The 18177-nt window shown below is 37.8% G+C and overlaps 5 protein-coding genes and 1 long non-coding RNA gene across 7 annotated transcripts; 3 read left to right on the top strand and 3 right to left on the bottom strand.

The window, feature by feature from the left end:
• Positions 1–624: 624 nt before the first annotated feature.
• Positions 625–1983, bottom strand: LOC103831962 (pathogenesis-related protein 5). Its single transcript, XM_009107910.3, has 2 exons — positions 1846–1983; positions 625–1503 (listed from the first exon to the last, which is right to left on the bottom strand). Exons 1-2 carry the CDS (start codon positions 1892–1894, stop codon positions 821–823), a joined length of 732 nt encoding a protein of 243 aa, XP_009106158.1. The 5' UTR covers positions 1895–1983; the 3' UTR covers positions 625–820.
• Positions 1984–4680: 2697 nt separating this feature from the next.
• Positions 4681–9050, top strand: LOC103831960 (protein ACCUMULATION AND REPLICATION OF CHLOROPLASTS 3). 2 transcript variants are annotated; one of them, XM_018653368.2, is made up of 15 exons: positions 4681–5125; positions 5213–5271; positions 5549–5613; positions 5896–6030; positions 6195–6243; positions 6338–6450; positions 6526–6597; positions 6711–6821; positions 6916–7109; positions 7189–7499; positions 7583–7920; positions 8021–8125; positions 8231–8368; positions 8527–8693; positions 8779–9038. In XM_018653368.2, exons 1-15 carry the CDS (start codon positions 4812–4814, stop codon positions 8840–8842), a joined length of 2235 nt encoding a protein of 744 aa, XP_018508884.1. In that variant the 5' UTR covers positions 4681–4811; the 3' UTR covers positions 8843–9038. The 2 variants fall into 2 exon arrangements, with proteins under 2 accessions (XP_018508884.1, XP_009106157.1); XM_009107909.3 differs by having other exon boundaries at positions 4682–5125; positions 6931–7109; positions 8779–9050.
• Positions 9051–9115: 65 nt separating this feature from the next.
• LOC103831959 (elongation of fatty acids protein 3-like) lies at positions 9116–10416 on the bottom strand. The gene is made up of 2 exons (XM_009107908.3): positions 9705–10416; positions 9116–9619 (listed from the first exon to the last, which is right to left on the bottom strand). The coding sequence occupies exons 1-2, from the start codon at positions 10236–10238 to the stop codon at positions 9326–9328; spliced, it is 828 nt and encodes a 275-aa protein (XP_009106156.2). The 5' UTR covers positions 10239–10416; the 3' UTR covers positions 9116–9325.
• A 1744-nt stretch (positions 10417–12160) lies between these two features.
• On the top strand, positions 12161–14195 carry LOC103831958 (E3 ubiquitin-protein ligase RMA1H1). The gene is made up of 2 exons (XM_033275487.1): positions 12161–13479; positions 13607–14195. Exon 2 carries the CDS (start codon positions 13615–13617, stop codon positions 14011–14013), a length of 399 nt encoding a protein of 132 aa, XP_033131378.1. The 5' UTR covers positions 12161–13479; positions 13607–13614; the 3' UTR covers positions 14014–14195.
• On the bottom strand, positions 13998–16362 carry LOC103831957. The gene is made up of 6 exons (XR_625925.3): positions 15527–16362; positions 15385–15449; positions 15191–15314; positions 15060–15101; positions 14363–14978; positions 13998–14202 (listed from the first exon to the last, which is right to left on the bottom strand). It is a non-coding gene; the product is annotated as an uncharacterized LOC103831957 (long non-coding RNA).
• A 253-nt stretch (positions 16363–16615) lies between these two features.
• Positions 16616–17630, top strand: LOC103831956 (30S ribosomal protein S9, chloroplastic). Its single transcript, XM_009107906.3, has 2 exons — positions 16616–17054; positions 17129–17630. Exons 1-2 carry the CDS (start codon positions 16707–16709, stop codon positions 17414–17416), a joined length of 636 nt encoding a protein of 211 aa, XP_009106154.1. The 5' UTR covers positions 16616–16706; the 3' UTR covers positions 17417–17630.
• The last annotated feature ends 547 nt before the right edge of the window (positions 17631–18177 follow it).

The following is an 18177-nucleotide window of genomic DNA, read 5'->3' as shown; positions in this document are numbered from 1 at the left end:
CGTTGTTGCATTCTCTTTCTCCCATTCAAGGATAGTTGCATGCATATTTAATTTGCGCACATTTGTATAGGTTTCTTCTCCAATCTGCCTTACAAGAAATAAGTTGATGTATATTTAATCAGACTAAATATAAGTTGCAAGAAAAGATAAATAAATAAGAATATTTCATATGCTCATTCTTCTGAAATATGTGAGCCTTTCTGTCCAAGCCAAGCCACCACTAAAAGCGTTTACCCTCATTGATTAAGAGGATAACGTACGCTGGAAGAAAATAGTACTAGTCTGTGTAGTGTGCAACTGAACTATAGTCAATCGATTACTTAACATTCACATGTTAGCATGTACACCAATATAAAAAAAAATCTCTGTTGATGTATTTTCTTACTGATTTAGATAAATTTGTACAAAAATCGAGATTTAGAAATGAAGAACCATGGCATCACTTTGTCTCAGGAAAACAACTTTTAGAACAACTTTTTCATAAGCTCCAAGAAAAGGTAAGAGCAACCTTGCAATAATAACTAGTGATATCTCAACAGTTATATAATAACAAAGAATAAAAACATATATATAATAGATATTTTATAAGTTGAACAAAATACATGATATATTTTTTTGTCTAGATTGAAACTTCCAGAAAGCATAATTATTATTTTATTCGTAGGCCATAATGCAAATCAGCTGAATGTAACACAACTGAATACAAAGGAAAATCATAGAAGTGGAAGAAGATCTTCATCTTCCGTACATAGCAAGCAACCAAAAGAAACATGATAAAAGGAGATAAACTCGACCCGAATCTAAACCGGAGCTCCAGATTTTAAGAACCGTTGGCGCAGAAAGTGATCAAGTAGTTAGCTCCGGCACAAGTGAACGTACTAGTCTCATCATCATAAGCATAGCTATAAGCGTCAGGGCAAGCTTTCTTGAACGTCATCGAGTAAGTCGTGGGAGAGCAAGTTTGCGGCGTGGAGTGAGCACCGGTGCAGCAATACTCCTCCTTGTTAAACGCCGCGCATGCGCTCTTGCACGCCGCCACGTTGTTCTGCGGATCCATGACACGAAGCTCGTTAGGGCAAATCATGTTGAGGTCGGAAACGCAGCCTGCGTACTTGCAGTCTCCGAACCCTCCTTGCGGTTTTATCCCCATCTTGACGTTGTAGCCGTCGACGAGACTCACGTCGTAGTAATCCTTTTCGCCGACGGTGAACTCGGCGAGTGTGACTGGAGGAACTCCGCCGGCGCCGGCACATTTGAGAACGCCGCCGCAGTCTCCTGTGACGCATTTACCGTTGCCGGAGGAGTCGAAGTTGCAGCCGGTACGAGCCCAGAAGCGGCCTGTCCATCCAGGAGGAGCTCTGAGCTGTACGGAAGCGCCAGGATTCAGCTGATATCCACCGTCGCCGAGGATGTTTCCGCCGTTCCCTGTGAGAGTTCCGGGCCAGACGGTGTAAGGGCAGTTGTTCTGCAAAGTGAATTCAGTGGTGGAAACAGCAACACCACCTGCGTTATTCAGAACACAAACCAAAAACAGTTATAAAATTACTGACCAACGACGAAATATTATAATTACTGAGGTCTGAGAAACATATTTACAACAAATAAAACGTCCCTGATATTTTTTTAGGCCAATGTTAGAAACAATTTAGTGAAAAAGCTAATACTAATATTTTTTTACAAATTTTAGAAACATATATTTATATAAATTGTTTATTAAATTTTGAAGGGTATAGGCCAATGTTTCATTTGATAATTATGCTACTTTAGAAACATAGGAGATGAGATTATGTAGAATGTAATAGCGAAAGGAGACCGAAACTGAAACAGAGAGTGTTTTGTAATTACTTGTGATGAACACTAAGAAGAGAATGTGAAAAGTGGAGAGATTCTCCATTGTTTGTTACTGGGTTTTTAGGGATGTGGATGATGAAGGTGCTGAATGGCACCGATCCCACATTTATAAGTGAAGGCTCGAGGTAGTGACGTAGTATTTTTCACTTTTATGCGGTCATCTATAGTGACGTAGTGTTATCATGTGTAATAATTTTTTTTGTAACATGTAATATATATATGCTTTTTGCATGTGTAATTATTATTATATAGTATAGTGCTATACTTTATATCTTTTGGTTTTCTTTGTAAGTATATGTCGTTTACAGAATCCCATGCATCTACGTTGGTTTCTGTAAATTTTAGTTGCCTACATGGTTTTTCTTGCGTTAGTTTACTATCGGGTTTTGACTCAGGCATGGCTGATGCACACGGGAACTTTAGGGTTCGTGAGATGTTACGTCATCTAACCCATGCAGTATAAGAATTAATTGAATATCAGTTTATAGACTTTTTTGTTTACGAATGACTAGAAAGTTTTGGGTTACATTTTCCTGCGGTGAGGTATAAACCATGTTAAATTAACCTTTTTTTTAGGAGAGTAAAGCTCTCCAACAAGAACTGAATATGCGGCCTTTTACACCTTTACTATAGGTGATCTAAAAATTCTATTGTTAGGTCAACTTCTCGTTGTTATAGAAAAAAATTATTGTTTTGAAGGTTTCTCACTTTGTCCCATATGATATCCATATGAGAATTTGTGAATGCATTCTCAAACCAATTTATTTGCGACCGCTTCCATGGATTATATGTCGCATTTAGAAATCATGTAGCGAGCTCATTTCTAATGAAAATGTCCTCCATGCCGTTTAGGCAAACCGTAGAATCTAGGATGTGAACAAATGGTTAGGACTTTTGATAGTAATCACTACAAGTATCGAATGTCGGATCTACTATTCGAAATGAGACAATCCGACATTTATGATTTGGATGTGTGAGATAAGGATATCATTTGGTCCAGCACAAGGATCGAATTATCGGCTTAGTTCAAGTTGTATGGACACAAATATTGCTACGTATTTTGAAACTGGCAAATCTAAGTACGAATGGAGGAGAAACAATTCGACGAATGAGAGAAACTATTGTAGGTCAATTATTGTTACTTGGCGGATTCATGAATAACAATAATGCAGAAAGAACATGCTTTTATAAAGAGGAATCAAATCAAAGACTCCTTCTCCAACAAAGACCCATAATTCACGGTGGGCACATTCCATCAAGGTATCTAATCAGGGAATGGGTTTAGAAGACTGACGTGAAAATAGAATCTAGTCCATGAATTAAACTAACTTTGTGTGTGATCAAAGAGTTATTGGCTTAACTTGAACATGCCGTGACAATACGATTAACCTTCTGTTCTGGTTGGAAATGGAACAAAAATTGGAGACTGATCTTGAATTTTAATGGGTTGGGAAGGCTGACTTAGACAATTATGGTCATTAATTTAAAACAACTCTGTGTGGGAGAAAAGAATAACTGAGTTAACTAAAACCTGCCGATCAAAATGTATCTACAAAAGATGTCTGGTATTGGTGTTTTCAACTTTCAAGTCTGTCCCAGCCAAAAAGGTGGAGAGAAAATTCAAATTTGGTGCTACATAGCCGTTGCAACGCACCGCTCGAAAGGCGCGTCGGATTTGCGTGACGTTGCTTGGTGAGAGATTCGGCTTCCACGGAGACGTGGGATAGAGACGATGAAAATGGAACCGAATGTGGAATTGGTAATTAACAACCACGCTTCCTAAGTTTTGCATAGGCTCTTACTGAAATGCTAATAGTTTTCAGTTTTTAACACTACTGGTCGTGCATCTGATTCTGCTTATACTCTTCTCCTCACCTGGTGGCTAGTGCTGGATATGGTAAGCTATTAACATTCTTAGTGCAGTAAGATCTGGGGCTAGTTTTTTTTCTTTATGAGCTACTTAATTATCTCATATTCATAAATCATAATATAAGTCAAAAACAACCCATCAAATGAAATTTATATCTACAAAACAAGTCCAACTACATTATCGATCTCATTGTTATTCTTCTTCCGCCTCTCCTTTGATCATTTGAAGGGGATACTCAGATTCTTTCATTATCAATTTCCAAATTCTTTGCCTGAAACAAAAGTTAAGCAAAAGCAAAAAAATGAGAGCGGTGTGGATAGTTGCTCAGGTTTTGTTCTAATAGATACTTCTTTTACCCACTGAATCAGAAGTTACATAGAACATCTTTTAACATCAACAGGGGTGTGATCTGTTTCTAACTTGATAAACACAAGAGTTGCAAAGTTATGTAGCTCTAGGACAGTTTGGAAGGCGAAATGAAAGCAGTGAAAACTAGCAACACTCAAACAGCTTGACGCAACAACAAAGCAATTAAGATAAGAGTCAGATGAATATGCGAGTGTCTAGAGAACAACATTGGGATGCAATTAGTAGCTGTAGAGTGTAGATTTAAGAAGTAGCAATGGAAAAAAGCAGCTCGGAAATCGTTTCTGCCTATAAATTTCTTGATATCATTTCTTTGTATATGGAAAGAAAAAATTGTATGTACAACAGAGTTTAGTGGGTTTTTACGTCTTTACAAAAATCTCTCTCCTTTACAACAGCAAAGGTGAGGGTTAGACCAACATGTACTTTTTGATACAGCTATGTGAATCCAAGGTCAGTAAAATGAATACAGTAGGGGTATATATGCAATTTAATATAACATGGGATTAAAACGGAAATAAGTAGTAAAATAAGAGGGCTTATGCGCAATTAACTAACTCACAGTTCCGGCGGATATTTTTATCTCCCTCAGAATAGTTTTTATCGGGACAACTTCTCAGTCTCAGACATGCTCCTGTCTCCTTTGTCCGAATCTCTTCTTCTATCAATCAATCAATCTATGTGACCTAAATTCGTTTACATTCCAATTGATTCCATAGGAGCAATGCCAGTTTCTATGGAGCTTCCCGTCTTCTCCACTCTCCGAGTACCACCATTGTTCTCTCGTCTACCTCTCCTTCCTTCTCTCGGCATTCAATTTTCATCCGCTGCTGCTGCTGCTGCTTCGGCGCGATTGAATTGCACCGCTCGAAAGGCGCGTCGAAGGATTTGCGTGATGTGCTTGGTGAGAGATTCTGCTTCTGCCTCTGCAGAGAGAGATGGAGATGGGATTGAGGTCGTTGTCATCGGTAGTCGCAAGGAATCCATCATGGACTCTTGCTTGGATTCTCCTTTTCTTTCTCTTCCTCTCCGCTTCTGGTAATAATCTTCGATTCCCTCATACAGCTTCCTTACTTATTCATGAAATTCACCAAATTTAACTTTAAAGTTGTCTCCTTTTTCCAGGAGTATAAGCAGAGACAGCTCTGGAGATTCAGTCTTACAGCCGAGGCTCCATCACCAAGGTCCATTACTTTTTATGTATTTTTATTTGAGTTTTGAAATTTGGATCCTTTTAAGTATTTTATAGTGAGAATTAGATACTTCAGTGACTAAGGCTCTCATAGAAATCATAGATTAGGGCGGCGCAAGGTGTTTGATAATGTACTTGGATTCAAAAGTTTGAGACAGTTGATTTCAGTTTTATAGTTATGTCTCTCTTACCTGTTAACAGGGATATGCGGTCTTTCTCTTATCCTGTTACCTCTCTCTCTCTCTCTCTCTCTCTCTTTATGTTTGCAGATAATGTTCTCAAGACCATGAATCCAGTTGAGCTTATACAGTCACCTCCAAAGGCCTTCATCCTTGTTTGTACTTCTCTTGCCTACCATTGTTTCTCTTCTGTTTTATGCTAATACTATTATCTCAGTGCCTTTTGCATCTCCATGTCTGCCACATAGCATTCTTAGTTTTTTTAAATATAACTAAAACAAGATACAGAGTTTGCAATTGGTAACTCAACAACCATGCTTCCTAAATTTTGCATAGGCTCTTACTGAGATGCTACTGGTTTTCAATTTTTTCTCTTCTTGGAATAGCAGTGTACTGCTTGTGCATCTGATTCTACTTAAACTCTTTATCCTGACCAGGTGGCTAGCGCCGGATATGGTTCTGACCAGGTTGAAGCTATTAATATTCTTAGTGCAGTAAGATCTGGGGGTAGCTTGGCTGTTGCTGTGCTATTAAGACCTTTCAGCTTTGAAGGTCGAAGGCGTCTTGAAGAGGTAGGCTTCGTTGTTACGTTGCTACTATCTCATATTCATAAAACAAGCTAAAACAGTCCATCAAACAAGTCCAACTGCATTTACTATCTCTAAGACTTGGAGTCTCTTTTCTTTCTCTCTCTCTCTCTCTCTCTCTCTTTTCTAATTTTCCATGTTGTTTGCAGGTTAACGAACTGGCTAAAAAACTGCAGCAACACACCAGTTTTTGTATAGGTACTTCTCTTAGCAGTATGATAAATTGCCTTGACTACCTTTTTGTTCTGCTTGTCCTGATGGCAATGAACTGACTTTAACTTTGGCTTTCTAGATATCGACATTGAGATTTTACTACAGAAGGATTTGGTAACTTTGGATGAGGCGCTAAGAAATGCAAACAATGCTGTCTCGAAGGCAATTAATGCAGCATCTGCTCTGATAAGCGTAAGTATACGTTTGCATCTCAGAGTACGTATACTCAAAAAATTTAGTCATCTTTTCATATATGGTTTTATACAGGGGATGCATGGAAACTTTATCGACGTGATGCATAAAGATCTTAAAGAACTTGAAGGCTCAGAAGTCACAACGGTAAGTTTTTTTTTCCAGTGGTTTAACATAATGAAGAGAATATTTTTCCATCTCGTTGGATAGTAATTTAGTTTGAGGCTTGTATTCACATCCTTGAACTCTCTTATATTTAGATTTTAGAAAGCTACAAAGAGGCAAAGGTTGGTTTTGGAGTTGGTCACAACCTTAAGACTTCTATTTTACAAGCTATATACGACTGCCCTTTCTTTCGCCCTGGTGTAAAGGTATGTCTAATCTCTCAAAGAACATTTCATAGAATACTCATTCCTACTACTTAAGTTCTCGGTTTGATTTATTTCCCTTCTAACGTAATCTCAGTTATCTACTATGCAGGATCTAAAGGCCATTATATGCATCGTGGCTAGCTCGGTAGCTCTTCAGAAGAAGGACGTGAGAACAATTCTCCGCACTTTTCGTCAAACAATGGAGTACACTGGAGACATCATAGTATCGACTGTTCATGAACCTGATCTAGAGCCTAAAGTCCTCGTCACAACTTTTTTTATCCTAAGGTATGTGATATTTTATGTTTAGATTTTATTTCTACTGGGCCACTGATAAGCATTAATGCAAGCCTCTTATTCATCACAGTTCTGAAGAAGAAACTTCCAGCAAAGGCAACATTTTTTCTGGTGTTTTGCCCTTTGTTGTGAATATCTTCAAGAAATATCGTTCACAACTCCAAAAGGAAACAAGTAGTGGACTTGGAGAAGCGCTGGTTACAATGGAAGATTCAGCAGCCTCTTCTGACGTACAAGTTTCTAATCAGAGTGTTGAAGGATTTGAAATTGACTCTAAGGAAGTCCTGGAAGTTTCTGAGAGTGGTGATAGTGAATACCTAGTAAAAGAGGAGGAACCATCTAGGAACAGTCGTCTGGGTCTTGGAGATGAGAATATAGAAGGTACAATATCTAAAAAAAATTATGCTTCATTACTTGTTTATTCATAGGATACTGAAGTGAATATAAGAGCCTCTCTTTTGTAGATTATGGTGCTATCCAGAGGGAACCAATTGCTAATTGGAGTGTGGATCCTGGATATCAGATTGAGCAGCAACGGCCAGCTGATTCTGGAGACACTGCAGTGCTTAGCCTGGGTGTTGTCAACCTTCCTGTTGGTGTGAGACCTTCAAAGAATTCGAACAGTAGTCTCAGTGTCGCTAGTCAACCCTCTAAGAAAGCTGGTTCTAGAGATGAATCATTTTTCAATCTTAATAGCTCGACAAAAGGCTCTAGTGATGATACTGCATCTACCCTGCTCTCTGAGAAATATGCTGACTTCACAAAACAAAGAAACCTATCCGCTCGTGCAGCGTCTATGCTGGTAAGTAGCAGTCTATCATTCTCTTAGTAGTGAGTTGCTTTCTTGAATGAAAGTCAATGTCAACTGACATAATTTTCCATTTTAATTCTTCTTAACATAGGAAGCTGAAAGAGATTCATCAAAAAGATGGAGTCCTATTCAAGAGATGCAGTACAGAGGAGGATTGTTCAAGGGAAGATGCCAAGGAGGCCTTCCCGAAGGAAAGGTAAACCATCTTGTTGGCTTTATTCATCTATGTATATTAGTCTTATGCTTGAGACAAGCTTTCTTAATTGATCCCAAAAGTAATGGCTGGAATTTTCCAAACCAGGGTCGTTTGGTACTTGGAGATGGAAGCATATATGATGGGATGTGGCACAACGGTAAAAGATCTGGTCTTGGAACGTTCTACTTCAAGAATGGTGACGTGTTCCAAGGCACTTGGAGAGAAGATTTAATACACGGAAAGGTAACTATATAGTCTTTGATCTTTTCAAATTGGTTTAGCTTATTGAGACCAAACTTGTGCACAAACTGCTTAGTAGTATCAACAAGTCCCTAAGACAACTGAAATGGGTTATAGATTCTTATCAGACAAACAAAACTTGTTTGGTTATTTTCTTGCAGGGCTGGTTCTATTTCCACAAAGGTGACCGGTGGTTTGCAAATTTCTGGAAAGGAAAAGCGAGCGGGGAAGGACGGTTCTATTCAAAGTCAGGTGAGATATTCTTTGGACAATTTAAAGATGGATGGCGTGACGGACACTTCCTCTGTATAGACGTGGATGGAACAAGGTCAGTGACCCCTTACAAAACTCTTTATTAAATAAAAGAACAATCCCACGTTTTTAATTAAATTGTTAATGCCCTTTTTCCTCAGATACTCTGAAACTTGGGACGACGGTGTTCTTATTAACCGGAAACAAATGGACGCCGGAGATTGATTTCGTCCAAGCATCCTCTAAAAAAGTGTGTTGTAATATGTATAGTGCAGATCGACTTTTTGTCCTTTTTTTCTCAGGTTTTTTATTACAAAAACTCATAGAAAGGTATTCCTTTGACTTAACTCCGCACGTTGTCTTAATTTTCTTTGATCAGATGTTGTAAAAGTAACGAATCCAATACCAAATCTACCGGACCTTTTTTTGTAAACGTGCAACCTGGGAAAAGAGACTGAAACTTCAAAAGATTAAAGTATATATTAAATTCATTGATGGTTTTCTCTCAAGAGTAACTTTAATTACTCCAGTTGTTAAATATCATTATCAGAATCCGATTATGGATCTGACGTATAGACTATACATTCACGTTAATTATCATTGAAGCAAAATCTCAATCTCCAGTCTTTATTTTTTTTTTCCTGAAGTAGATTTGTTTTCCGGTTGATATAATATATTCATTTTTCTTAATAATACAAACAAAAAATATTATTGTTTACGTAGGCTCAACGAACGCGTCTTGACGTAGAACTTCAAGTAGAGCAACGAGATAACGGCGTTCAGAACGGAGTTAAACAGCCAAGCACCGATACCGTTACAACCGCCGCGTTTGACCAGGTGTATGCACAATACGCCCACGTGGCACACGGTCAAACACCCTAACAACACGGCTTGACAGTTAACGACCAACGGAAAACACGCGCCACGTAACCCGATCGCCGTCCAGAATCTGTAGCCGTACACGACGGCGTAAGAAACGGTCGTTAACAGTATCGCCACAACCTGCAAAAACCAAGGACGGTTCGATTTAAAATTTGTGTGTATAGATTTCGGTTTAAATTGTAAACCGAACCGGTTAATAACCTACCTGGAAGGATTGGGAGTACTCGAGCCAGAGGAAGGAGATGCATAGGAGAGAAGACTGGTTGATGAGCTGGAAGAAGCTGAGCTTACGACGTCGTATCACCGCGAAGAAGGTTCTGAACAGATGAAGGAACCGAGAGAGGTAAAACGCGTACGACCAGAAGAACACGCGCCCCGAAGCGCGTGTTCCCACGGGAAAGCAGAGGAACCACTGTAGCGCCGTGGTGCGCGTTCTCCTCCACAGCCACCGCGTGTCGCGAATCTCCGCCGCGGCGGAGAGGAGGATTCCGACGAAGATGACGGCGGAGATCAGAGCCATGGCTAAGCTGTGCAGAGCCGGGATAGGGCCGAGGGAGAGGCCGCGTCGGCGTCGGGTGACTGCGAGGAGGATGTGGAGAGAGACGGCGGCGATGATGTATGATGAAACGGCGGCGAAGAGGAAAAACCACGTGGAGGCGTATGATTGAGTTGGACTCCAACGGAAGTTAACGATGTTAGGATGCTCCGTTAGCCAATATTTCACGGTGTGAGCCGTCATTGATGGGATATACAGAGATCGAGATCACAGTCTTTGTGTATGTAATAGAGACAAAGGAAGAGGCAGTTGACGAATCAGGTGGGAAAATGAGAGAGATGCTTTTATGTGACGATTGTTATTTTTTTTTTCTCACCGGCTCTCTATTTATATACTCTTCATTTTATGTGTGTGTGTGTGAAAGAAATAAAATTATAAAGACGACACTCAAATCGCTCTAAACAGCTTCAAACCGCTCTGAATCTCATAAATTCAAAAGCTGGCTCCAGCTAGCGTTTGCGGTTGCGGGCGGTTGCGGGAGGGTAAAAAAAATTTCTTTTTTTTTTAAAACAATATATATACAAAAGTAAAAATATTTAATAAAAAATTTAAAATTGAAATTATGAAAATATTAAAATATATCTATTTTAATTAATATTATAAAATTTTATAATAAAAACAATTTCAATAAATTTTCAAAAATTAAAATTATAACTTTCTAAATATAAATTTTATATTAATTATAATTTTATGATTTTTGATATTTTTATGATTATATTAAAACGTAAATATTGTTAACTTATTATTTGACTGTTACTGCATTTGGTAGTTAACCAGTCATAAGTCACCCGCAAACGCACCAATTTTTAACCGCAGTACCAATCGTACAAATCTCTTAAAACCGCTAGAAACCGCAACCGTCCGCATCCACAAACTCCCGCAGCCGCAACCGCAACCGCTGCGTTTGAACCAGTCAGGCCCTAAGGAGGCGACTGGTTTTCCCGCTACCACCCGCAAACGCAGCTTTTGCGGTTGGTAGCGGTTTGCAACAATCACTCAAATCGTTCTAAACCGCTTCAAACCGCTCCGAATCTCATAAATTCAAAAGCTGGTTCCAGCTATCGTTTGCGGTTGCAGGTGGTTGCAGGAGGGTAAAAAAAAATTTTTTTTTAAAACAATATATATACAAATGTAAAAATATTTAATAAAAATTTTAAAATTAAAATTATGAAAATATTAAAATATATCTATTATATTTTAATTAATATTATAAAATTTTATAGTAAAAACAATTTCAATAAATTTTCAAAAATTAAAATTATTACTTTCTAAATATAAATTTTATATTTATTATAATTTTATGATTTTTTATATTTTTATAATTATATTAAATGTAAATATTGTTAATTTATTATTTGACTCTTACCGCATTTGGTAATTAACCAGTCATAAGTCACCTGCAAACGCACCAATTTTTAACCGCAGTACCTGTCGTACAAATCTCTTAAAACCGCTAGAAACCGCAACCGCCCGCATCCACAAACTCCCGCAACCGCAACCGCTGCGTTTGAACCAGTCAGGCCCAAGTCGACATATTGAAAGAATTTATGTTTTGATATAACATTTCATATTTCTTATACAAAAATTCCGGTTAATATATACATCGTGTGCCATATGGCTATAATATTTTAGACTTACTATCTAATTGTTCATTTGGAAATTTGTGAAATGTTTATGTTATCCAAACTACGTAAATTTGAAAGTTACATTAAAGTATTTTTACATGCAAAGGAACAAGTGTTTTACACAGGATAACGAAAGTTGATTTTTACATGCAAAGAAACAAGTGTTTAAAACCAATTAAAATCCTTTCTTCCAGAAGTCATATCTATATTGAATATTATGCATTGTTATCCTCGATTTCAGATCAAATCATTTTTTTATACTCCCTCCGTTTTTTAATATAAGTCGTTTTACTGGTATGCACGTAGATTAAGAAAACCTTTAATTTTTTATATTTTCTAAACAAAAACATCATTAATTATTTACCTAACCACAATTCAACTAATAGAAAAATATAAGATATATTATCATTGGTCATACAACATTAATTATTAATAAATTTTACATAGAAAACCGAAACGACATATAATTTGGAACAAAAAAATTTCTCTAAAACGACTTATAATAAAAAACGGAGGGAGTATAAAACAGATAGTTTAATCCACGTATGATATCGGTTGGATCATCTTCCATTTCGAACCTTCATATAGTTACGGTCAATTTGATTCGTCCGTCATATCAATAGAAGAATAAATTAATAATACCTTCTTCTAGATCTATTATAAACGATTAACATTCGTGGAATAAATTTATAGTAACACTTTGGATCTTTTACTCTGAACCGTAAACACGGTCACTCCATGAAACATTTAAAACGTGTAGCAATGTAAAGCACTATACAACTTCAAAAGCAATATTAGATCATAAACATCTATAATTAAGAAACCATCTAAAACTCCCACAATGTATTATGGTTTTACCACCGAACGTAGACCCTTTTGTCGAATATGTAGACGTTTTTGCTTGTTTGAAAAGGAATTCTCTAAATTAATTTTCTTAAAATATATAAAAGACAACTGCGGCAAAAAAAAAGGGTTAGAAGAGAAAAAAAAAACTAATAACCTAGTTTGTAAAACAAGCATATTAAAATATTTAACTATAACCAACTAAAGAAAAGGAATAGGCAATGCCAATGATATAAGCATATTTTGAACTTTTTAATTAAGGATTATTTAATTAATTATTTTTTTGTTGTATTGGACTCTTAGAACAATCCGTATTGTGAAACAAAAAAAGAGATTTCAAAAATCTGAGTACTAAAATTCTCAATGTTTGTGTTTCGTTATTGGCCAAAGTTCTCAGTTTCTATTTGTTAAAAAATCTCGATATTCTTGTTATCATTTAATCATTTAACACGATTTAAGGTATGCTATTTAATAAATTGTTTGACCGTATAATCAAATCAGTAATGTTAATAGTACTAATCATCACAAACATAGGGAAGATGACATGATGTCGCCACTCAAGCGTCGAAGTCCAAGACAGGTTGGCATTACTAGTCACTAACTCCAGGTAGGTGATTATAAATTAATTTCAGCCATTTATTTGGGTCACGTCTGGGTAGTTGGGCCCATACAAGGTTCATTTCACAAAACCGAACGAGACAAATGTATATTTGTAACAACAACAAAAAAAACAAAAAAATTGTTGGCCGAATAACAGAAACACCCTATTATTCTGTACTAGAAAATAGTTTTTAAAAAGAATTAAAAGTTAAAAATTGGAATAAAATCAGGAGGAAGCTTCCCCAAGTATATTCATAACTCTCTTCCGTTTTTCATTCGCCGAGTCTCTCTCTCTCTCGCTTGCCATCTCACATCAGAAAGCCTCTCTCTCCGTCTCTCGTCTCTCGTCCCGCTAGGTAAAAAAAAGAATAGACACTTTGAATCATTTTCACTGGAATTTTGATCAATTCTGCATGTTTGATACCAAACCATTAGAGGGTTTCGATTGTTTTAATCTCGTTTCGTTAACTGCGTGTGTTATAGGAATCAATATGTCTTTGAGCAACGAGGAAGACGTATCGAACAACTTTGGATGCAACATATGTCTCGAAATGGCGAGAGAGCCGATCGTGACATTATGTGGTCATTTGTTTTGTTGGCCTTGTCTATACAAATGGATCCATTTCCATTCCCAGTCGAAGCACTGCCCTGTTTGTAAAGCTCCCGTCAAGGAAGACAGTTTGGTTCCTTTGTATGGATCCGGTAAGCCATCCTCTGACCCGAGATCGAATCCTGCTACAATCCCGAATCGACCATCTGCACCTGCTGCTGCACCTAGGCTTGAAACAGCTCGTCCTCGTCTCCGACAAATACATCATCATGAGTCTAGTTTCTTTGGAGGGTTTGCTTCAGTTCCAGGTGGTGCACGGTTCGGGAACTTCTTGTTGTAGAGTACGTATCTTGACGAAGCCGAGTAGTCACGGTGTTCTGTTTTAGACAATGTTTTAAAAAAACTACACATTGGTTACAAATTTTGTTTCTGAGCTCCATTTTTCTACATCTTATGTTCTCATATAATAAAGTATTTGAAGTAATTTGAGATATTTGATTGTTCGGTCTTCGTCATAAGCTCTTTCTCTCTCACTCGGTTATATGTGCATATTGATCTCTAAGCCGAGTAGTCACGGTGTTCTGTTTTAGACAATGTTTTAAAAAAACTACACATTGGTTACAAATTTTGTTTCTGAGCTCCATTATATTTGATTGTTCGGTCTTCGTCATAAGCTCTTTCTCTCTCACTCGGTTATATGTACATATTGATCTCTACATGAATGTTGATTACATACCAGGAGCCTAGAGACCTTTTTAATTTCTATATTCACATTTGAATGCATTACCCGAGCCCTTCTATGAGATCAATTCCCGACTATATTTTTTGTGTCACGATGAAGATGTCTTGTAAATTTTTTTAAAAAAATTATGTGCATAATTTGCTTTTTGTAGAAGTATTAATAAATTTTTAGTTAAACCACTAGACTGACGAACTTTAGCCTAAGAGCATCATTATCCCTATAACCCCATAAGGGTTTCTTGATCACTTTTTTAGTATTAAATGTGTGTTAAGAATTTAGTTAAGAAACAACTAACTTTTTGTCCTCCATTCATAGTTTCTTAACTTAAGGGTTCTTAAAAAAAACGTGTGTGATGACTAAAAAGAGAGAAAATGGATGACTTTAGTTTAGTGAATAAACATAAATATAACAACAACAAGAAGAAGACACAACATAAACATAACAGAACATTAACTTCGTTACAGAATCAATAGATAGAACAACCTAAACAGAGCTTACTTGTTTGCAACAACCGGAGGAACCACCCAAGTGTTTGCCCGGAAGCCATAAGGAAGGTTGCCAAACTGAAACAGAACAACAAATTATTATACTATGAAGCCTCCTTAATAACATAACACAACACATGCAGAAATGGCTTTACGTACTTTATTATGCTCAATGAAAGCTTTCATAAGAGTGTCATAAGCCTGCAGACACAATCACAACCACACCAGAGATCACAAAACAGAACTGAAAAGATAAAAAGGTGAAACCTTTATCAACAATTGTAACTTACAGCATCAAAAAGCCTGCTTATATAGCTCAACTAAAGAATGACAAAGAAGCTGCTGTTTCTCAGCTGGGTAAAAAACTGTTCTTGACGCAACAACCGTGATAGGCTTCCCACTTGAAACTTTAATCTGCCAAAATGGTATATCAAATCAGTCCTAAGTTTCTCTCGAAAGCAAACAACTAAGAAAGAGTCCTTACATCGATTTGAAAGAGATCATCTAATCTTTTATCTTCAATTGATGGACGAACAAACCTTCTGATATCTGCAAGATTCAAGAAACGTTAATCAGTACGCGAGATTAGACTCAGAACGCGACGAGTTAGCGAGAAGGAAACTCACATTGGATCGGAGGAGTAAGGTGGGAGAAGGAGAAGAATTCGTAAAACTGCCCGAGACGAGTCGGTGGGCACATGTTGATTTCGCCCTTGTCTTCGCCTTCCGCAACCTGAGAAGCCTCACATCCGCCGCCACGGCCGTTGCCCACGACGAGTTTCTTCTCTGATTCTTTGAGCTTAGGGCTGAGAACGGAATCTGAATCGCCGGCATCCTTGTGTCCAGATTCCTTGGGAGACAAGCGAGACACCGGTGGTTTCGACGAACCGTTTCATCAGATCAGACGGAGAAAACCCTAACCTAAGTTCCCGGCGGCAGAGCTGACAGGACCTTCGACGATTTTGAAGGCTCCTTTGAGCACAGAATACAAAGGAAGGGCGTTGTTGATCCGGCTTGACTGAACCTCGCTGTAGATCGTAGACGGAGAAGACAAGAGAGGAGGAAAGAAAGAGAAAAGAAAGAAAGAAAAAAAAAAATCAAATTTCACAGTTGCTGACACGTGGTTTAAGGACCCTTTGTATTATCGGTCTCCAAAATCCTGTATTAAGGATCGCTTATTACCTTTTTATTTAGTTTTGATTTAAATAAATGACTTATTTTGTTTAAAACCCTTCTTTAGAAACTGCAATAATCATGCTCTAAGGACCTTATGTCCCAAAACAATTGCTTGTTTCAATATTTCACATAAGTCATTGTTATTATCAGATTGTGAAGCCAACTCGATAAACCAAGCTATGGTAGATTGGTGAAAAAAAGACTTTGGACAAGATATTAGCCCATCAGTTATGAACTTGAATCATGTTATGAACTAAAGTACTGTTGTTTGGCCACACATCACATTACCATGTTTTAGATTTCATTAAAAAAATCTGAACTGGATTATTGGTTGATACTGTTTCTATAGAGATTAGTTGGGTCTTAGCTTAGAGCCTTAGAAACCTCCTGCATAGAAAAAAACTTAACACATGATTGATATCAGTGAGAGTTAAATACAGTATGTCTCTGTGTATAGTAATACAAAGATTTACTTGAATCTATTTTAAAGCCCATTTAAGTCTTTAATGGGCCTATTACAATAACTCGGAGAGCTCACGAATCGATAGAGAGACCGAACCTCATCTCATCTCATCTCATCTTCACTCTTCTCCGTTATCTTCTTCTTCTCTAGCTTCCTCCTCCAGCGACAATGGCGTTATCGGTTTCAAACCTCGCCTCCTCACTCTCCTCGCTCTCTTTCTCTTCCCAGGTATCTCACGGACCAAACGCCCTCTCCTTCCCCAGAGCGAACTATTTGTTCTCGCTTCCGGCGAAATCACCTCGTCGCGCCTCTCTCTCAATCACCGCCACGGTAGCTGCTCCCGCGGAGGTAGCGGAGGATGACACGATGGAGCTGAAGAAGTACGTGAAATCTCGGCTTCCGGGAGGCTTCGCAGCTCAGAAAATCATAGGCACGGGACGGCGCAAGTGCGCCATCGCTCGTGTCGTGCTCCAAGAAGGCACCGGCAAAGTTATTATAAACTATCGCGACGCCAAGGTTAGTAACATTGAATGTGTTTTTGCTTAGAGACCTTTTGGTTTTTTTGTGAATCTTGAAATGTTTTTTTGCAGGAGTACCTTCAGGGGAACCCGTTGTGGCTTCAGTACGTTAAAGTGCCGTTAGTGACACTGGGCTACGAGAACAGCTACGACGTGTTTGTGAAAGCCCATGGAGGTGGTCTCTCTGGTCAAGCTCAAGCGATTACTCTCGGAGTTGCTCGTGCGCTTCTCAAGGTGAGTGCTGACCATAGATCGCCTTTGAAGAAGGAAGGTTTGCTCACTAGAGACGCGAGAGTCGTTGAAAGGAAGAAGGTTGGGCTCAAGAAGGCGCGTAAAGCACCACAATTCTCCAAGCGTTAAGAGAGATGTTGTTGTTATTATTGTTTGTTGTTGTTGGATATCAACTCTTCTAAGTACACTCCTTTGCCTCTAATTATGTTTTTAAGTTTGTGTAGATGAACCAATCTCTGTGTTATTAATTGAATAGAATGCTTATGATTGTGAATCATATGCACGTATCGATTGTGATCAATTGTTTGTTACAGATTTTCTGAAAACAAATGTAGTTCTTTCTGTTTGAAATGTAATGCTGGAAGATATCATAAGTAGATTATATCTGAGACTAATGGTCTACCTCTCATTCTCTTGGACTTGGTCTCCTCGTCATCATACGGTTTGCCACGAGTGAGACAGTGATGCATATAGAAAATGAACCGGAGATTGGTAGGCTGGTTTAGCTGAGAATGGTGATGCAAATTTGGAATGTTAGGTATATGTGAGCTTACCCACTTTGACTCTTTCCATGCCTTCTTTTCTGCTTCCTCTGTATTTTTCTTGTTTCTTTTTTTGCCACTATCATTAAAAGTTTTATTAATGTATCACTTGAAGGAAAACAGAAAACAAAACATAACCTGAACTCTTGGGTGTTCAGCCAACATAAACCAATAGTCTAATACAACAACTTGTTTTTATGCAAATACTTTACAATAGAGAAAGAGCAAGTTGGTATGTGTGTATATATGTTTACATCAGTAATGAAAACAAATCACGTGTATGGTCCTATAAATTTATTGATTGCATATATAGTCAACCGAAAATTAATTTGTAAACAATTTAATGAT

This window comes from Brassica rapa, chromosome A07, assembly GCF_000309985.2.
Source record: "Brassica rapa cultivar Chiifu-401-42 chromosome A07, CAAS_Brap_v3.01, whole genome shotgun sequence".
Classification (NCBI taxonomy): Eukaryota; Viridiplantae; Streptophyta; class Magnoliopsida; order Brassicales; family Brassicaceae; genus Brassica; species Brassica rapa.
Note: the sequence above shows the minus strand (reverse complement) of the source record. Positions and strands in the feature narration are given on the sequence as shown.

Coding starts and splice junctions, on each gene's coding strand:
- LOC103831956 (XM_009107906.3), top strand. CDS start 16,707: ATGGCGTTATCGGTTTCAAACCTCGCCTCCTCACTCTCCTCGCTCTCT. Junction 17,055..17,128: donor TAAACTATCGCGACGCCAAG/GTTAGTAACATT, acceptor GTTTTTTTGCAG/GAGTACCTTCAGGGGAACCC.
- LOC103831962 (XM_009107910.3), bottom strand. CDS start 1,894: ATGGAGAATCTCTCCACTTTTCACATTCTCTTCTTAGTGTTCATCACA. Junction 1,504..1,845: donor CTTCTTAGTGTTCATCACAA/GTAATTACAAAA, acceptor TGAATAACGCAG/GTGGTGTTGCTGTTTCCACC.
- LOC103831960 (XM_018653368.2), top strand. CDS start 4,812: ATGCCAGTTTCTATGGAGCTTCCCGTCTTCTCCACTCTCCGAGTACCA. Junction 7,110..7,188: donor ACAACTTTTTTTATCCTAAG/GTATGTGATATT, acceptor TATTCATCACAG/TTCTGAAGAAGAAACTTCCA. Junction 8,126..8,230: donor GAGGCCTTCCCGAAGGAAAG/GTAAACCATCTT, acceptor TTTCCAAACCAG/GGTCGTTTGGTACTTGGAGA.
- LOC103831958 (XM_033275487.1), top strand. CDS start 13,615: ATGTCTTTGAGCAACGAGGAAGACGTATCGAACAACTTTGGATGCAAC.
- LOC103831959 (XM_009107908.3), bottom strand. CDS start 10,238: ATGACGGCTCACACCGTGAAATATTGGCTAACGGAGCATCCTAACATC. Junction 9,620..9,704: donor AGTACTCCCAATCCTTCCAG/GTAGGTTATTAA, acceptor TGGTTTTTGCAG/GTTGTGGCGATACTGTTAAC.